We start from the raw sequence: 20,931 nt of genomic DNA, 5'->3' as shown, positions 1-20,931 counted from the left end.
AGAAAATGAAAGCTTATCTACAAGAACTCATACTGGGTACTTTGACATTTTTCGTCTCATTTGCTACAGAGATGCATGTTGGTGTGAGACTAAAGTACAAAAATTCACAAATAGCTACCAAATCATTTTGGGTGTAGAGGCAGCCTATAGAGCACAATACATCTGTCATTACATTAAAATCCACGTTCTGTCCAGGTGGGGCGTTCTAATGCTAAGAAGTCCTATGAAGCTGTGATCCGTCAGCTCCTCCAGAAGCCTAACGCCCGTGTGGCCGTCCTCTTCCTGCGCAGCGACGATGCCAGAGAGCTGCTGGCAGCTGCTGCCAGGCTTAACACCTCCTTCATCTGGGTTGCTAGCGATGGCTGGGGTGCGCAGGAAAGCATTGTCAAGGGAAATGAGGTCACCGCTGAAGGAGCCATCACACTTGAGCTGGCAGCCAATCCCGTGCCAGAGTTCAACCGTTACTTTCTCAGCTTGAACCCAGTCAAAAACCATCGGAATCCCTGGTACAGGGAATTCTGGGAGCAGCGGTTCCAGTGCTCTTTGGGTGGTGGAGGAACAGGAGGAGGGGGGGGTGCTGGATTGGGAGAGACACCTCTCCCACCGTGTGACAAGGACTTGTCAATGGACAAGAGTAACTTTGAACCAGAGTCCAAGATCATGTTTGTGGTAAACGCGGTGTACGCCATGGCTTATGCCCTCCATGATATGCAACGGAGCCTGTGCTTCAACACCACCAAGCTGTGCGACAGCATGAAGGCCTTGGACGGGCGCAGACTCTACAGGGATTACATCCTTAATGTCGGCTTCACAGGTAAGAGAACAATCGTGGCAGAGTGAGTGAGTCCCAGATAAGGTACATGGAGAGTGAAAAGAAGTGAATGTTGGAGAGGAAGTTGGGGAAGAAAAAGGAAAAATAGTGACAAATAGACAGGAATGTGAGTGCTGCGCCTAGTTAACAGTCCTCTCATGAACAACACAGGAATGTTGTCCTTCTCCTCAGCCAAAGCAGCCAAGCCACAGAACATAAAAAGTACTGAGACAAATCCGCTTAATTGCTATGTATTGTCAGAGCCAGCCTGCCATTGACACCTATTACCCATGCGTAATTGATACGACACTACAAAGTTGCTTTGAGGAATGAGAGCTGCAGTTAATCCGTCAGCCATATTCTTCTCTCTTGCACTAATGAGATTGTGTGTGTTATAATAGCTCCTATAGCGGGCTGCCTGTCTGTCTGTCAGTCTCTGTAGAGTTGGGAGAGTAGAGACAGAGGATTGGCTTGACTGACAGACGGCGTACAAAGGAAGCGTTATAAATAAACGGCTGTGTCTCGGGGAATGACACAGGTTTAGAGTTGCTTATTCCTCCACCAACCGTGACCAGGAGCAGACATCAAAACAGCCAGACAAACAACACTAACACGGCAGCTTTTCCACAGGACGCTGGGGAGAGCGAACAGGAGTGATGGATGGAGGACGAAAGACTGGCATCACATATGGAGGGAGGGCAAGGGAAACTTACAGATAAGACTGACAGGCAGTCTAAAACGAGAAATGAGAGTTGGGGGTAAGGTAAAAGTATTAGGGAGGGAAGGAGGGAAGGAACAAGGGAGCACTGAGGCAATGCCGGAGTGGGACAGCATGCGTCAGCAGAAGAAGAGGATTCTCTTTGAAATTCCCCATCTTCATTTCTGCTACAAATCAAAGGACTTGGAGCATTTCAGTCTGAGTGGAGAGAGACAGAAAGAAGGAAAGAGAGAAAACAGTCAAGGCGATTGCAGACACAGCCTCCGGTTGGCACAGATGATAACCACTCCCTTATAGGATGCGTACTGACAGGGGTGGAAGTGATATGCAGATTCACTCACAGAAAGTTCAAAATGCTTTGGAGAAAGTAAGTAGAGAGGAGAGGAAAGGAGAGGGGAGGGGAGGAGAGGAGAGGAGAGGAGAGGTGAGGAGAGGAGAGGAGAGGAGAGGAGAGGAGAGGAGAGGAGAGGAGAGGAGAGGAGAGGAGGTGTGAATCCCGCTGTGACTTCCCTACATCTCTATGTCTGATCATCTCTCTCCCTACATGCCCCTACTCCCACTCTCTCCCTTCTTTTCACTACTGATGTATGTCCATGAGGCGTGTGTCTTTATTCTGCAGTAGCGAAAGAGCAACAGCATGTACAAGGATCTCGAGTTCTTTATAGCTCAGTGTCAGTGATGACGGTGACAGCATGATAAACAGCTGTATTGGTAAAAAATGCACTCAAAGAAGCTTAGACAGTGATTTTGGATGTTGATGGGGGTGGTGCGGTGAAACTGGAAACTGTGGTTTGTTTTGAGTTGTTGGCTAGCTCTAAATGACTCACTCTCATTGCTGTACATATACATCTTTGCATCTACAGTATGTAAGGAAGGAGCTGAGGTGAGGTGAGGTTGCATGTGGTGTATAAATACTGCAGCATCACCATCCGCAGTGCTCTCAGTCTGAACTGTAGCAGACGGAAAACCAACACTGTTCAGTGTTCTCTCCAGATCTCTCTCCCATCTCCCTTTCTTACGCACACATGCGTGTTCATTATACACTTTATTGCATCAAAGTTTGATCTCACATATATCTTCCCAGAATTCCCACTCCACTAAATTACTCCCCCTCCTGGACTTAACACACACAACAGAACGGACTGTGTTAGGGCTGTTTTTGTTGTGTGTTACTGACACTGGTGCACCAAGGCAGTATGTTGTGTGGTTAGGAGTGTGTATTCATATGCCGCTCTCTTCATCTAGTCTCATCGCGCTAGTTGCTATGGTAATGAAGCCGACACTATTGCCAATTGTTGAAGTGATCTGGTAGATCATGGGAACTGCTCCCTACCAACTAGTAAGAGACGCAGAGGCGCATTTGTGCATTTTTATGAGGCACTTGATGCATACTTAGAACACAAAACACACATAACAGTTAGCTTCTTTTTTTTTTTACAAAGAGGGAGCTTGAAATGCTTGTTTTTTTTACCAGCATGAAATTGCAGACAACCCCAACCCACACACTTCTCCTAGCCATCATTCAACTCCCACCCACCCACCTCCCCGATCTGCAGCAAACAGATCAGTATATACACACATGCACGCAGTCTTCTGTTCAAATAGCGGTGATAGATGTGATATTCCCCCTTCCCTGCACTGATGTGTGTGTATGTGTGTGCGTGTGATATGTCTGTGTTAGCAGAGGCGGTGTGCCTTCAGGGCCATATTGAGCAGAGAGCTTACTGCAACGTTTAGATGCTAGAGAACAACCTTCACTCCTTCTTTCCCTCATTTTCTCTTCACTCTCTCCCTCTGTCTCTCTGTCTCTGTCACTCTCTGTCTTTCAGTCTGTCTTTCTCTTACTGCTCGTCACTATCTATCGCTCTACATCTCTCTCTGTTCTCTTTCTCACCCAGAAACTGTCCTACTCTCTCTACATTCAAAAACAGCACATCCCACTCAGACTTCACAAGGTTGCTCTCCTGCCTCCACCGCCTCTCTGCACTCCTTCACTTTCCTCATCCCTCCCTCCGTCCATCCTTCACCTTTTCTCTATTGATTCCTCCATGTAAAGGCTTTCCTCCGTCCACCTATATCTCTGCTGCCGTCACGTCAGTTTCTTGCTTTTCTCTTTTGCTATCTCCTCTCCCTTTTTCTCGTATTCTTATCCCTCTTCTCCCTTGTCACTTCCCTCCTTTCTTTGCCCTTATCTTGTCTCCTGGCTCATCCTCCCTCCCAGCACCTCCTGCATTTGGCCTGCTGTTTCTTTCTTTTGTCTCCTCTATCTCACCACCTTTCTTTCAGTCAAGCCTCAGCTCTTGGCTGCTGCGCCTTTCCTCCTATACATTTCTCTCCCTTGTTTTAGACTTCCCTTTTCTCCACCGTATCTGTGCTCTATTCCCCTGTGGCCTGTTGCTCCGCGGCCCAGGCAGTGCTCCATCCCTGGGGACTGAATCTGCAGGGAGAACAAATATAGCTAATGTGATCCGTCTGTGTGTGCATTTGTGACATGTGAGTGCACCCCTCTTTCCATATCTGTATATGCTCAGGGATGTGTGTGTGTCCCTCCGCACTCTTTCTGTGAGGCACAGATGTGTAAGGTCATCAACGCTCTGAAGGAAGAAAGAGAGGGATGATGCCTCTGGAAGGTTGGTCACACCATTCGCAGTTCAAAGCCATTGTATCTTCTTTACATTTTACCTGGAGCAGGTGTGCATTCATGCATGCCCCCATATGAAGTGTTTACTTTGTCAAGCTTGAATCGGGATTAAATCAAGTATTCAGGTGAATTTATGTTTGGAAATATAATTCTCTATTCCCTCGCCAACAGCTAATCAACAGCCAGCTTTTGAATTTTTAGTCACACACTCACACAAAGAAAAGATTCCCCCTCTCTCTATGAGTCTGTATACCTCTCTCTTGCTGTCTTTCCACTTTTAGATTACTTATTCCTACTCATTCCTCCCAAGCCCCTTTGCCTCCTCTCTCTCCCTTCCTTTAATACCCACAATCCCCCTTGGGGTTCGCTTTAGCCCGACATGGCCGAGAACATAATTAATTTCTCAGCTTCTCAATGAAAAGCCTGTTTTCACCATGCTTCTAATTAATCTAGAATAATAAGGTGTTTCTCGAGTTAGCAGGAATGCTAAAGTGTCTCACAAAAATTTAGGGATCTGGTTAGGCTGCGTTATAACGACAGTTTGTTTCGCCTAACTTTATTTGCCTTTTTTACTGTAAATGTTTTATATTTTGTGGCTACAGCTGTTTGATTAACTCTATTCAATAGAGGAGTGCAGAGCAGATTTTGGCTGACGATGTAGTGAATCTTCTTAGATAAATAACAATATATTCACAGTTAGTCTACATAAAGGGCACTTTGTATTTTGAGTCTGAACATGTCAGTTTATTTGCTGCACTGTATCCAGTGTACCCCAGCTACACAACATGGATGCTTTGGGTAGAATTGGAGGAAATTCTCCACTGTTGAGTGCTGACAACAACTTGAAGGCATGGAATCTCACTGAGAGCTGCGGGTCTGGACTGCGCCACAAGCAGTATTGTATGGATGAGGTCACACAGAATCATCAGCCATCACTGTTATAGGGCTTAAGTTGTGAGTTATGTGTTAAAACACCACAGGAAAGCCTAAAAGCTACTGTTAGGAACCACATTAAATTGCCTTCAAGGCAACCAATGGAATGGCACCCTCCATTGAGTCACTCATCAGGTCAGATGTCCCTTCCCATCTGCACTGGTCTGCCATGGTGGAATGAGCTACCCAGCTCCACATGTCTGCTGACTCCCTCAGTGCAATACCTTAACAATGGAGCCTCTTTAACCTTTTAGGCCTTTGTTAATTGTTATACTACTGTCTTGTTGTTTACAGTATTTCTTATGCACTTGCCTATTTCCAGCCATTTCTTAGTTGTTTTTTTTAACTATCCAGTGCTCTTACTCAATGCACGTGTCCCTGGTCAGCTCCTTGAATATTTGTACCACAGCTTTAAAGCCTGGCTGTCTTGTCTCGCATGTAAGTCACTTTGGATAAAAGCGTCTGCCAAATGATAAAATGTAAATCTAAATTAAATTCTTGAAATGATGGAATTGGTTTAGTTCATAGTTAATCAAAGTAATGTCACTCAGAAACATGCTGTAAAGGTAACTGTGGTACAAACATGTCTATTGTGCATCTACCAAAATTCAGATGCTTTCTGGCAGATGCTAGTGGCATGGCTCTATGGATGGCATGCCAGTCTGTTCGGTCAGTTCACCACTTTTATCCAGCTGAAATATTTCAACAACTATTGGATGAAAGGTGATGAAATTTTGTAGACATTTGTTATCCCTAGAACATGAAGCCTGCTGCATTGAATTTTAGTGAAACAACTGTACAGCTATTAGATGAATTGCCATAAAATTAGGTTCAGACATGTCCCCTTCAGGATGAATTGTAATAAATTTAGTGATCCCTTAACTGTTCATCTAGTGCCATAATCAGGTCTAAATTTTAGTTTTTAGTCCAGTTTTTTGTTTTTTTATTATCAAATAACTAATGACATTCCCATTGGCCTCAACTGTACTGTGTTTAGAGCTACTTTGCAAATCTTAGCATGCTAAGAAGTGAAAGTAACATTGTGAACACGGTAATCATTATAACTGCTTAACATCAGCATGTTAGCATCATCTTTGCAAGCATTGTTTGCATGTTGACATTAGCATTTCAAAACCTAGCTCAAAGCACTGCCGTGACTCACAGTGCCGCCAGCAAGGCTGTAGACTCTTGTTTAATCAGAACCAAATCTTTTGGTCACTGGAACTCAAAGCTCATCAGTGTTTTAAATTTAGCCAGGAGAGAGTTTTATGGAGAGAGAGTGGCGTCCATCAGTCAAGGACCTGGGCTGCCTGTCTCAGCTCTCTGCATTCACCAGAGGAGCCTTGGTGGCCTTCGCCAGCTCTAACTTGCACTTCATACACTTTTCTGATAAGCCGCTCTGTCACGTCAGCAAGGTCGCTTGTTGGTTATAGGGAGGAATCGCCAGTCCCCTGAGTCTATTGCTCTCTGGATGTGATCTGTTAGAGGGAAGTCAAGGACAATACAGCGCCCTCAAATGGGTCTGTAGGCTAATGCCGTTATCTCCTCAGTCTGTATTACACGTAATTACCACATACAGCTAATTAGGCTTCAGCACACATCTAAGGTCCTAATAAGGTGCAGTTATGATAATTAGCTGGTGGCAAAGTGTTTCTGTGAGTGTGTATGGGTGTCTGAGAGGAGAAGGGCCCAGTTTGTCTTATTGCTCTGTGTTATTAGCAGACTTTATTATCTGCCAACTTGCAGTATAATGGATTCATATCTCCTCTTCGTCTGAAGATATTATCAGCATTTTCTTATTGAAATCATTTTCATTTAGCTGTCACCAAGACGTTTAGCCTAAAAACTCAAAGAAGACTTGACACCTAGAATTTCCTGTGACAGAGAGGGAGAGGAGAAATATAGAGGGTTATGCTGTCTCTGTGATTTATGGATTTCATAAACCCTAACCCCCTCTGCTGCCATCTGACACACCATTCTTCTCTGAACACACTAAGCTTTCACAACAATAGTGCAGCTTTAGCCCTTGTCAGTGTTGCATGCACGTACACACACACATACACACACACACACACACACACACACACACACACAAACACCACTAACAGCAGGGTCAGAGCTTTGGTTCTGTCAGCACAGCCTCCCACAGCGCTCAGAGCAATACCTTAACCATCACACTGTAAAGTAAAACTTAATGGAGCGTCCACACGGGTGTGTGCACGGACATCCTCATACACACTTTTCAGCCAACAGCTTACTCGCAATCTGTATTCTGATTCATTCCACTGATCCCAAGCTGTATGTTGGGAGAAAGAATTTGGCCTGCGATTTCTTCAGTAACCCAATGACACAGAGATATGAGGAAGACAGCACAGTATCATCAATGCTGCTGTGCACTGAAGACCAAGAGCCTTGTTATATGTTGAAGAGTGATGCTTTATAAACCCAGCATACGTTGTACTATCCCCAGCCACATCATCATTTGGCAGGGGAGGCAGCAGCGTATAACACAGCGGTGTGCAGTGTGTTAGCAGCACGGAGTTGATTGCTCCGCTGTAAGGACAGAAATGGCACTGTAGGACTGACATACATTTTGTGTCAAAACGACCAAGTGTCAGCACTGTCAGGTCCGACACTGCCTGCAACACATCAAGAAATTACTTTTTTCCGGTTCATAGACGCTTTTCTCCTTGTTTTTTTTTTTTAATGTTTTCAGCATCCTGCCAATTTTACAATCTCTTCTGTTCCCACATCCTCAGGGCAGATGGTAATCCTTTCATAACAACTTGTATACAAACCAATTTGGCAGTTTCAGCAATGTACCTCCCTCACATAAGAGACCCAAAGGCTAATTCTATCAATGTGTGGGTAGCTATAGCACTGCCCAGGGATTCAGTCCTCTGCCTTCATGTTATGGGCATGCAGTTTGTTAATGATGCATTTGGTAATAAACTTTGTCAGGTCGGAATTTAGAGCAGTGTTTTTGTCCCTATGTGACCTTAGGGATGGACAGGAGGCCATTGATACACACAAACATCACCAAGCATACCAGGCATTTATAGCCTCTTAGCAAATACTTTTGTAACTGGCTGATCTTCAGTAATGAAAACGCTATTGTAATGCCCCTTACTGTCTGTTCTAGACCCCTAAGGCTTAAATGACCATGGGTTATTGTCTCTGTCCTCACTGCTGCTTTTACGAGGCATCAATGAGAAATCAATGGGATGATTGTTTGTGAGCAGTTTGTTTAGCTTTAATCTCCTCTTTCCATTCATCACTTTCTTTTTCACTCTTCGTCTCCCCTCACCCCCTCCAGCCCCTTTCTCTCCTCCAGGCAGTGAGACAGTAGTGAAGTTTGATACCCAGGGGGATGGCATGGGCCGATACAACATTTTCAGCTACCAGCGCTCTGGCGATCGTTACGGTTACGTGCCAGTAGGTGAATGGGCAGAGAGTCTGAGTCTGAGCAGCGATCTGATTCACTGGCCCAGAGAAGTGGTGCCCACTTCGCAGTGCAGCGACCCCTGTGAGCGCAATGAGATGAAGAAAATGCAGGCAGGTAGGAGACTGAATTTCAACAATGTTCTTTTTTGTCACAGCCACATACCATACCGAGCAACAATGCCTTTTGAAAAATCTCAAGCTGTCATACTCTTCTGTTCATATTCCTGTTTCCCAGGTGAGTACTGCTGCTGGATCTGTACAGCCTGTGAGCCTCATGAATACCTGGCTGATGAGTTCACATGCTCGCCCTGTGCTCCTGGCCAGTGGCCCACTGATGACCTGACATCCTGTTACGACCTTCCTGAGGACTATATTATGTGGGAAGATGCCTGGGCCATTGGTCCAATTACTATTGCCTGTGTAGGGTGAGTGATAAAGAGTTGTCAACATGATGTCAGTTTCTGAAAGGTGTAAGTTTGTGTGAATGTCTGTATAGTTGTGTTGGGAGAAGGAAAGGGAGTTGAGGCTCAAGACAATCATTTACAACTATCAGTTATTCTGATTGGTTTTCCAAACCTAAACATGGATGATGAAAAGGATGGTTCTTAAGTTATTAGGATACTCTTTTTTTGATCAACTTCTGTCTTCGTCTTCGTTTGTCTGGCTGAATAACCCCCCCCCCAACCTCCTTCCCTAGGTTTATGTGCACTGGCTTGGTGTTCTGGGTGTTTATTCGGCACAATAACACACCGCTGGTGAAAGCATCAGGCAGAGAGCTATGTTACATCCTCCTGTTGGGAGTCTTCATGTCATACGCCATGACTTTCCTCTTCTTGGCCAAGCCCTCTCCTGCCATCTGTGCCCTGCGGCGCCTCGGCTTGGGCACGTCATTCGCTGTCTGCTACTCCGCCCTTCTCACCAAAACCAACAGAATCGCCAGGATTTTTAGTGGGGTGAAAGATGGAGCGGGTGCAGTGAGGCCACGCTTCATTAGCCCGTTCTCTCAGGTGAGCAATTGCAGCATCACACCCTACATTTGCATCAGTCAGACGGACAGACAGACAGACAGAGACAGTAGATCTTGATGACCTTACCTTCCTGTCCTCTCTTCTTTTTTTAGGTTTTCATCTGTTTGAGTCTTATCTCAGTCCAGTTAGTGATGGTGTCGGTGTGGCTGCTGCTGGAAGTTCCCGGGACACGGCGCTTCACGTTGCCAGAGCGACGGCAAACTGTCATCCTCAAGTGTAACGTACGCGACTCCAGCATGCTGCTGTCACTGGGATATGATGTGCTCTTGGTCATCCTGTGTACTGTGTAAGTGTAGCAGACATGGTTCGATTTGGTGTGATACACTGTTAACTGTGTTTTGCTGCAATTTTCTGATTTAAACTATGTTCAACAGTTGTGCTTGGCTCCAACATAGGTCAAAGTAGCTATCAGTTTTTTTTTTTTCCAGATGGTCTAATCATGAATATGATCTCTCCCCCTAGGTATGCCTTCAAGACCAGGAAGTGCCCCGAGAACTTCAACGAGGCCAAGTTTATTGGATTCACTATGTACACCACCTGCATAATTTGGCTGGCATTTCTTCCCATCTTCTATGTTACATCTAGTGACTACAGGGTATCCTCTTTAACACACACACACACACACACACACACACACACACATACACACAGACACACACATTTGCTCTTGTCCTTTAGGAAAACATTGCATTGACTTACATTAATTCTATCGAGACTTACCTCAATCTTAACCATAACTACTACATGCCTAACTGACCCTAACCGTAGCCTAAACCTAACCCTAATCTTAACTAAAAACCACGTCAACCCTTCTGAGGACCTGTTATTTGTCCCCAAATGGAGGCCATGAATATGTGAGCAGATTTTTATCTCCAGAACGTGAATAAGTACACAAGCCACAAAAAAAAAACAGGTGTAGTGGTAACTTAAACAATTTCTAATCCTGCTGGCAAACGTCCCAGCTCTGCAGTACTGGGATGACAAACAGACAGACTCTGTCAAACTGCTGACACATGTCCAGATTTAACAGCGAAGGGAGTGAGTGTTCACCTGATCCATACAAATCTTACGCATACACACACCTTAAACACACACTTCCACGTACACACACACACACACACTGCATAGTATCAAAGAGTGTGAGAGAAGAGTGCTGATGCAAGTGCTGCTCATATGATCCCAATAAAAAACAGCTCACTTTCTCACTACTATCACCTCTCTTTCTCTCATCTCTCTCTCTCTCTCTCTCTCTCTCTCTCTCTCTCTCTGTCTCTCTTACACACACACACACACACACACACACACACACACACACACACACACACACACACACACACACACACTCCCTCTGAAAATAAGCATTTCTTTGGCCTTGTAATCTGACTTTAAGATTAGTCAGTTAGAGGCATAACATCACTCACCACTCCCACCCTCTCACACTCACACACATAAACATAAAGTCCATACGCAGGGGACATTTTTTGGAGGGTAGATAACTAATGTCCTTCACTGTACTGTGACTTTGCCCTAAGCTGCTATTACTTAACCCTGTAACCCTCACCAACACTTTTCAGCCACACAAAGTTAAATACAGCAATGATAATGGAAACCTAAAAGGGACATACACCTCTCCAAATCAAGAGAGGATAAGATTATATTTAGCATCTATTTCGTACAATAAATCACAAAACATTATGTTAAAGCTACTGTTGAGACGTCAAGTTTGGCCTTTGTGGCCTCTGTTGATGAAGTCTCATTGATCGACTGTAGTTGTTATCCTCTCAACTGTTTCAAGGTAACAAAGTCTGCCAATAAAGAGTCATACTCGCACTTTAAAAGCCTCATTGGCCCTGTGTACTTATAGTAATCGGTTAATTTGATCTATTTATCCACTGTTTATCCAATTGGCTTTGATTTATTATTCGGTCTTTGTGGTCTCTGTTGATTAAGTCTTTTATTGATCCACTCTGTAATTGTTATCCTCTCGACTGTTGCAAGGTAACTAAGTCTGCCAATAAAGAGTCATGCTCTCACTTTAAAGGCCTCATTGGCTTTGTGTACTTTAGCAATCGGTTAATTCGGTCTATTTATCCACTGTTTATTCAATTGGCTTTGATTTATTATTATTTTATTTTCTGCAAAGCACTCCATTATACTCACTCAAAAAATGCCTTTGAAAAATGTTCATTATTCTAGATTATTATCGTCGAATTAGTTCTTAAGGGCAATTACTTTGTACTAAATTAGCATAAGATTTATCCATCAAAGTCTGGCTATTAATTACAGTCTCTTCGTTTGTCCTCTCCCTCTGCAGGTTCAGACCACGACCATGTGTATCTCAGTCAGCCTGAGTGGCTTTGTGGTCCTGGGCTGTATGTTTGCTCCCAAGGTCCATATCATCATGTTCCAGCCCCAAAAGAATGTGACCAGCCACAGGCTTAACCTCAATCGCTTCAGTGTCAGCGGGGCTGCCACCACATACGCGTCTCACGGTAGGTTACATGCAGTTACCTCATTTTTAAAGAGACAGGGGTTTAGAGCAGCACTCTCTTGCAGTTTTTTTTTTCTCTCTCTCTCTCTGTCAAATGGGTGTGCTCAACATTTAATATCCTGCACAGCGGACAACTCTGTGTTCCACTTTAGTTAAAGGGAATACAAAATCTGAATTTAAAAGTATCAAGCTGTTTGTTTTCTGCATTTTTCTGTATTTTGTTCATATAGAACACCAACAGAACAGCTTTGAAACGTCTGATAATGCTATGTCCCATGCCAGAAAGGTCTCCAAATACAGACTACTGTCTCTCCAAATGTGTTAATGCATGATTGACAAGTTCAATCATGAGCTAGTGAGTCTTTAAAGAATGGTATCCTGCTGACAGAGCTGAAGCAGTAATGGGAGCAGTACAATGAGGTACCAGGGAATATGCATGCCCCTATGCAGTGAACATATTTCAAGTCTTTTGTGAGAACAAAAAGAATACTTATAGGAGGGATGAGTGGGATAATTGAGTTCATCCTAATAAACTGTAAATTGAAAGTGATACTACTTTAAGTATCACTAGATTAAGTCTGCATTTACACCACCACTCAAATTTTACTTATCATTCTTATCAGTGTTCTAAAAAGGCATTGCTCTTTGGTAATTGATTAGCTTAGTTATTTGCTTCAGCTATTCTGACTACAATATAAAACTGTGCAGTTCTTTTGTTATCTGCACAGACGCATCAAGGCAAAACAGGCACTGTCATCTAGAAATCAGATTATCCTTCTATGGTAGCATATATTTAACTAATATGATCCTTACTATGATTATGTTCTTTTTTTATCATTTCATTACTTTGCACAGCACGTCATCGAGTATATAAGTCTACCAATACATGCACATACCTATGATTAATTTGAAACAATGATAGCACAGCTACACAGGTGATTCCACTTATTGGCTAATTAAAATTCTTCTTAGCTCTGTATGGGAATGTACTGACTCTGTTTCATTGACATCTGCCTCACTCACAAATTACACCTTTATTATTTTCATTGGTGCACAGAGTTGGGTGACCTTATGTAATTCCCAGCATAGCTCCACCCAACTTCAACCCGAGCAGAGGTCTCATCACACACATTAATTGAAAACAGCTGTGCATGTAGGACCTTTAATAAGAAATAATCACATTGGCAGCTAAAATCATTAGTAGGCTTTTATGAACAAATATGCAAGATTTCTGTCTTTCCATGTAAATATCCATTCCATCCTTTTTTTCTGGTACCTTCTCTATTTCCAGCTTCTGTCAGTGCCCACTACGTCCCGACCGTGTGCAACGGGAGAGAAATTGTCGACTCCACTACTTCCTCTCTGTGACCACACCCAGTCCTCTCTCTAAATCTGCCCCTGCGACTGTTAGCGAATCCATGAACATTATCCTTCTCAAGCATCATTCCCCACCTCATACACATACTGAACACAGTCAAACACACACACACACACGTACACAAATGTACACATACACACATATACACGCACAAACCAACAAACACCTTCCTTGTGGACTAGAACTGTATTGTTTCACAAATGTAGAAAGTGTGTATCTATAATTAAATTATTTTCTAGGGATGTACATACATGGAATCGACATTGTTGTAAGTAGAGAAACAAAACAAAAAAAGTTTTTAGGAGGAATTTTTGGAGCCTTTGTTTTTGATAGCTTTGTTATGATGCGGTGTAAATAGACATTCGCTTACTCATGGTAGGAGGGTGTGTATCCCTCAGTTTGGATGCACATTTGTGGCTCTGCTTGACTCACCCGCAATATCCCACAGACTTTTTATTCTCATGCTTTTTTGTAGGTCTCATTGTAATAACCAATTATGTATGCATTTCTATTGTGTATCTGTACATTTGTATATTATACTACCGATGGTTCAAACAGCACAATGTTGACATTCTTGTAACCCTAGAATGAAGGTGGACAAAAGCATAAACTGGATCGGATAGAACGTCTGGAACAGACGTGTACAAAAATCCATCAAGCTCATCGACTTACAGTTATACTGTGGCAGAACACAATTTTCGGTTTGAGAATTCATCTATTCACATCTTGATAGATGTGCTTTACATCCTAGATCCACATAAAGAACCCATTGTGGCTGTTTTGCAGGAAAATATGTTTTGCTTTTGATACAAACTTTCATTTTTCTATTTCTAATCATGGAATCCCTTTATCTAAATGGCCATAGTTCCAGACATGTGTTCACCAAAGCAACAGTATGTTCCCTCCCACTCTCAATCACAGTTTCTTTAGAGGAGTGCCGTAATGGATTGCTAATAATAACTAATAGCACGGATGAAAAGATAGAGTACATCAAATGCATTTCTTTTGCCTCAAAACTGTAAATATAGACAGTGCTGCATTAGTTCTGTCAACAAAAGCAAATTGATGTCTTACCCAGTTATTATGAATTTATACTCAAATGACTCAAACGCTAAGGGAAGGAAACTGTCTGCTTTGCTGAACACATGTTGAATTTTTCCAACTACAGGGGAGTGGTAGCTTATGTTTTTTGTGCCCCATAGATACAGTATGTGGTGATGTTTTGAATATGGCTATGTGCCTTAATGTATGTTTGATAGTTCTCCAGATAGAGGTTGTAAGAGATCAGTTTTACATGATCGCCTGCATATCCTTGTTTGGTCGATGTAAAAGTGATCTCAGTATAGAGTACATGTTTCAGGGCAACACTATGCCTTTTAGTTTTATTCCCTATTAAGCCTTCTGCCATTGATTGTTTACCTGAAGTGTGTGAAACAGTGAATCTGAGGAATCCTTAGGTTGAAATGACTTTCTCTACCCCCTTTCTTTCTCCAGTCCGAAATTTAATGAACATTAAGTGGATATTTCTGATACACTCATCTGATTTTATGCTACATTTTTTTACAGCTTAACTCCAATAAGAAGGCAGGGGAAGAGAAGCTCATATACCATTAAGATGAAGTCATTGACTCACTGACTTATTGAAGTGTGCAGTTTACATGTCTGTGTTAAATGTGTTGACGTTGAGAGGCACAGTGGAGCAGCTGGCTTCAGCAGTCCCAGAGAGGCTCACAAGAGGAAGCAGAGCACACAATGTCAGCTGCTGGCAAATCCCAGCAACAAAAGGATGTTAGAGTAGAACTCATAAACATAACATACATATCATTTATCAAAGCATCCATAACTATCAAACTCTTTCTATTTGTGGTTGGAAATATAACAGACTCTGCTGGGGGATAATTATGAGGTGGGGGAATAAATGAAAAAAAAACATATGGATGAAGTTATGAGAAAATCTAAATAGCGTAAATTAGTGGACTAATTTAGCATTACAGCATATTTCATTTTAAAGAGTGCCCTCATGCATGACTTTAATGCATCTAGGATGGGAGTAAACTATAGATAAACATATCTTAAATAGTTACATACTATATTATGCTGTCTAAAAGAAAAGTGTGACTGTTATACTTGATATTTTTTTAACAAAATATGTGATCAGAATCACTTATTGATCTTTTAAGATTCCCCAGACAAGCTCTCCAGATCTCTTTTCTCCGTGTTAAAATTCATATAGTAGTTACAGGCAGAACTGTTGAACATTCATCTCTTGTCCAGTCTCCAAAAGCGTCCTGTGATAATCACACTGAATGATAGATTGAAAGAATTTTAGAGAGCGGTGGATGCGCCAAGACGAGCCGACCTACATTGGGGCGTGTGTGTTAGGTGCAGAGAGCAGGAGGAGAGAGAGATGTGGCAGAGCAGAGGGGAGCTGCTGCTGGATTATGTAAAGCACTCCCACAGCCCAGAAGTCACAGCGCTTCTATGGGAGCTCAAAGCATCTCAGAGATTCACAGTCTTTGTTAGCAGAAGGCTTAGCCATTCACTCAGTGGTCCTGCTCCCACAAGATACACCCCGCATGGCAGGTTGCTATGGACAACCACCGCCGCATCCGCTGCCGGAATGTCTATTTGTCTGCATGGAGGGAAGGGTGGGAGGAGGGGTGAGGAGAGGGTGAAAGAAGAGGAATAGAAAGAGGAAAACGGGTTGCTGGTTCTGATTCAAATTGGCAGTGACTGATGAGATTTGGCTCAGCAAGGCCCAGTACTTTACCCCCAGCTTTTAATGGCCACACAAATAGAGCACTTAACCCTGATTCTCCTCTCATTTGGTCCAGGGACTAGTCTCGGACAACAGTCTCACACTCTTCTTCTGACCCTTTGTCTCTCACTCCACCTCACCCCTTAAACCTATTCCACGCCACCTTTGTCTACCTTCTATGTGTGAAACTTGCTGCTGAGTTGGTCTCAGCCAAGACCACCTAAGCCAACATATTGGTAGCACCACACTTAAACTGAAGCACTCAGAGCTGACTGCACAACACAGCACATGCCAACAAGGCGGCCTTGAAGGGGTTGGAAAAGGGACAAGGGGAAGGAAGATAAAGGAGTTGGAGAGTGTATGGGAAAATGAAAACGGGATTCAGATATAAAGAAAATGCATCACTTTGAAATGCATCACCTTTCTCACTATGCTACACTCAGTTTATCATCTCATGTACCCCAGTAACTTCTTACTTGGCTTTACTCATGAATATCCTTTTCACTAAGGACATTGTTCCTCTCTTCAGCCTCTGCCAACTGCCATGTGCTCTACAAAGGTCTCTGTGCTGTAGCCCCCACTATATAACAGAATGTGTCCTTGGCCTCTAGGCTTTGAAACAAGACAAGATCTCTGCGGTGAAATGAAGCCAAGGTCAAGCTGAACTCTGGAACTGGCCAATCACAAAGCAATAGTTCCATGTTTATGATATGTGCAATAACGAGGCTGTGATGACATCATAATAAATAACAACAAGCAAACAGCTGGTGTTGTCTGTTCGTCCTTCCATGTCTGTCCTGCTTTGACTAATCAAAAAAAAGGAGTTCAGTGTGTCTGCGTGCACAGCATCTATAAATCTCAGGTAAAATCTAAATGCTGAATGCAAGTGTAGATAGATTTTGTCAACAACATTAATAGCCCCTCCACCACCACTTTCACGCACACACACACATACAGAGGCTCTATTCTATTCTAGTGTGTGTTGGCAAATGTTAAAAGATGTCTGTAACACTCTGCCTAATCTGTTCCCTAAGTGATGGCACTCCAATTAAACCATCTATGGAGTGCTCCCTGCCTTAGGGCAATGCACTCCAGTGTGTAAGCTCAGTCTCAAGAAAGAAAGAGAGAAAGAGGGAAATAAATGAGAGAAAAGAAAGAAGAAATAAAAACAAAAGAAATATAAAAATAGAAAGAAAGGGGAAACACACAGATAGGGAGGAGTTTTCTGCCCTGAGTAGAGCAGTAGAACAGAAACAGAGTGGGTTAAAAAGTAAGGAAGATTTTTAGATATTTAGAGATATCAAACATGTCAGGCTGTTAATTGAGTTAATGAAAATTCTGCTCAGAGCAAAATGCTTTTATAAATGTTTGCAGGTTATTCCTGCTTCTGTCTATTATTTCTGGCTACGTCATACTACTTGTAATTCCTACTTTTGCAAAATTGGATGTTGACTTTTGTCTTCTGGCCTAGCAATGATCGCTCTCTGGTGGTAGGATCAGGTCATTACACACACATTACACAAATAACTTTTAAACCTAATATACTACAGCCAGGAATTTCCAACCCCAACATAACAAGCATGTTTAATCTCCTAGTAGCAGGTTAGCAAATACTTGGATTTCTAAATTCTGCCTGTGGAGCACAATATGATAAGCTCTCTTCCAATATCTCACACAGCTGCTGGGGCTTAAACAAAATATGGTAATAATAATTTCCAAAAATATATATGATTTGCTATTATAAAAAATTCCAATACAATATATAAGCCATAGATATTCAAGATAGGATCATTTTGATTTTCAGTTATTCCCACCAGGTCTTTAAAATAACTTCAAGATATTTACACTTAAAAGTACTGCTAGTCTTAAGAAGTTAAATTGATAAATTAAAGTTATGAGTATTTATTCTCAGACCAAATTACCAAAGATTATATTCATTTTTTATTTATTTGTGTATTATATCATTATTATTTTCAATAATAAAATTTGTGCTGCACTTTTTCACTTATTTGTATAGTGATCTTCAAATACTGTATACCAATAAGTCAAACTATGACATTAGATATATGTACATATCCTTGTTTGAGGAAAACAAAGAAAACGAGAAACCCCCTAAAAAGGTATCCAATTCTGACCTATGACATATGAAATACTTCTGTTATGATCATGCACCAAATTAAAACTAGAAAATGCAATTTCTGAAGAAATTATGTGTGATTGCTGAAAGCTGAGATTGATTTTGTTGCTGGAAGCTGAATAGTATTGAAATTCTACCAAGACTAAGATTGCCTACAGGTGGGATCAACCTGACGGTCTCATATTTGTAAGACAGCATGCTATGCACTGTGCTAACATGTGACACAGCAAATAGTCAGCAAGATCAGATTTTCATACTTAAGCTTTTATTATTTATATTTAGTGAGGAGACTGAGAGCCTGCAGATTGTATTGTAGTCAAGTCAGACAGCATGAAAGTGCTCTCATTGACTCTCCTATAGGAAATACTGTATATTTACATTTTGAAAGAGAGGAGGCTTGTGGCAACATTTTAGGGTATGACACAGAATACAACTTTGAAAAATAGTAGTTACCTGGATGTAACTCCAGTTCTATGAGTGCATGCGTAGCCCTCAAACAGGCCTTGCTATTGGTTTACCCTACGAGGCTCCGCCTCGGCACCTGAGAAAAAAACTTTGCACTCACTGCCCAATTAGTTGACCTTATGGTTAGAGAGCTATGCACATACTCATAGAACTGGAGTTACATCCAGGTAACTGCTATTTCTATGATGTACGTACTCTGCCCTCAGGCTTCGCTATTGGTTAAAACCTTAGGCGAAGGCCGTTAAGGAAGAGATGTACTCCCAGCTGGACCTGAACCAATACTAGTCTGAACCTAGCCACAACCAAGAAACAACAGCAGTCCAGTGGCCACTGCCTGAGGGTCTTGCACCGGACTGCAAAAAGCCAGGAATAAGCTGGAAGTCATCAAAAAACACCTCATTCTGCTCCAGACGAGGTCCCCCTAGACATTGCACCAAGCACTGAATGAGACACCAAATCAGCAGTTATGTCCCTGAGATATGACTGCACAAAGGTCACAAAGGCCCAACTCCCTGTAGGTGTGAAGAGGGGGGAAATAAGTCCTCAGGCGAATGGCCCTCAACCTGAACAAGGAGGTGATGACCTTGGGCCAGAAGGACAGATTCGGACATAGTTCCACCAACCCCCTATAATTACTCATAAACCTACAAGAGGGATGCACAGACAAGGCGCACAGGTCACCTGCCATGGTATGGCCTTCATCAATGGCAAAACCCTGGGACATGTGCAGGAGGGTAGCCGCCGTTGTCTGCACCTCGATGATCTCCAGTACCGACAACTCAGTCCTCTGGTGCGTAAGTCAGGTTAGCAGTCAAGGAAGCTGGTCATTACTCTGTCCCTCTCGGACAGGAACAATGGCCAACCGCCGGGCCAGAGGAAGGCACTCCCTTGTCCCACTCCCAGCCCTCAACAGTTGAATACAGCCCATAAGCCACTGCCGGGGGCTTAGCGGTCAGCGGAGAGACCCACTCACACTGCGCATAGTTGAAGATGGGCACCTTCCTGGGGATATCAACACAAGGCTCATGTGGCTGGGCGAGGAGGCCTGCTGTGAAACTGTTGGCAGGACCCTGGGAAGTCGAGGTGGCAGCAGGGTCACCATCCTGCCGGCAGCTGATTTCGAACAGGCTGGACAGGTCGTCCAGTGGATAGTGGTGGGCTGCCGGCGAATTTTCATCTTTGAATAGGGATGCAGAGTCTTCCTCCTCAAAGATATGACGCTCATCCTCCTCATTGAAGTCAGCCTATGGCTTTGACCAAGTCATCATGCCCTCCATCGCTGGCACGGGGCTAGCATGGAGCGAGTGGACAGACTCTATGAATTTCCACCGATGCTCACACTCCTCCTGGGGGAGTACAAGGCAGGCGGAGCAGGATTCGGTCTCAGCCTGATACCGTCAACCCAGGCAGAGTAAGCAGGACTCGTGAGAGTCCACAGGTGGCATAGACAAGGCAGAGGAGATGCAGGGCTTGCTAGAAAACAGGACAAATGATGGTGAATTCTTCTGCGACGCCGATGGTTAACGAAGTTCACAGGTGATGATCCATTCTCAAAGGTGGCTGAGTGAAAAAGGGAGACGAGCAATGCTAGCGCTGGGGCTTTATGGGGAGGGTGCTGCGTGGATGCAAAGATTTTTTCTCAGTTGCCGAGCCAGAGCCTCATTAGCCCATTAGAGGGCAGAGCACATACAACATAGAATTCAAAGTTTTGTGAATGTTTCAAAGTTTGAATGGGGTCCGTAGGATAAAGGATGTCTGAGCAGTTGAGTTTCAAAGTGATAAAGGTCCAAACTAAGTGGGATCAAATTCACCCAACTGCCGTTATAAATTCTGATGTCTAAAAATTCATATAAAATCAGTGGAACACACTACAAAACAGAAAAGTAGTAGCACACATCTGTTGAATGAGCTGCAGTTTGTACTAGAAAAGCAACTCAAATGTCAAAGTATAAGCAGTTCCAAAAGGTCCAAAAATCATACAGAATACGGAATGAAGAATTGCAGATTAACTAAAATGAGCATTAACTGAAGAATAGGCTTGCTGCTAGTTCATTAGACTACTAGCTGCTGCTGTTCTTACTGCAATTTCTTTTGATATTGGTGAGTAATATAGAAGTTAAAAGTAAC

At 43.0% G+C, this 20,931-nt stretch overlaps 1 protein-coding gene across 4 annotated transcripts in view; it reads left to right on the top strand.

Moving 5' to 3' along the window:
- Positions 1-16,954, top strand: part of grm3 (glutamate receptor, metabotropic 3) — a 38,365-nt gene extending 21,411 nt beyond the window's left edge. For 3 of the 4 annotated variants that reach the window (XM_042410545.1, XM_042410546.1, XM_042410547.1), the window contains 8 exons: positions 196-814; positions 8,420-8,662; positions 8,783-8,972; positions 9,245-9,554; positions 9,668-9,861; positions 10,038-10,170; positions 11,890-12,067; positions 13,358-16,904. In XM_042410545.1, the coding sequence (XP_042266479.1) occupies positions 196-814; positions 8,420-8,662; positions 8,783-8,972; positions 9,245-9,554; positions 9,668-9,861; positions 10,038-10,170; positions 11,890-12,067; positions 13,358-13,434 (1,944 nt within the window). In that variant the 3' untranslated portion in view covers positions 13,435-16,904. Of the gene's footprint in view, positions 1-195; positions 815-8,419; positions 8,663-8,782; positions 8,973-9,244; positions 9,555-9,667; positions 9,862-10,037; positions 10,171-11,889; positions 12,068-13,357 lie in introns of all 4 variants that reach the window. The other variant, XM_042410548.1, reaches the window with a different exon arrangement.
- The last annotated feature ends 3,977 nt before the right edge of the window (positions 16,955-20,931 follow it).

This window comes from Thunnus maccoyii, chromosome 5 (assembly GCF_910596095.1).
Source record: "Thunnus maccoyii chromosome 5, fThuMac1.1, whole genome shotgun sequence".
NCBI classification, from domain to species: domain Eukaryota; kingdom Metazoa; phylum Chordata; class Actinopteri; order Scombriformes; family Scombridae; genus Thunnus; species Thunnus maccoyii.
The sequence above is the reverse complement of the archived record's forward strand: the minus strand, read 5'-3'. Positions and strand labels throughout refer to the sequence as shown.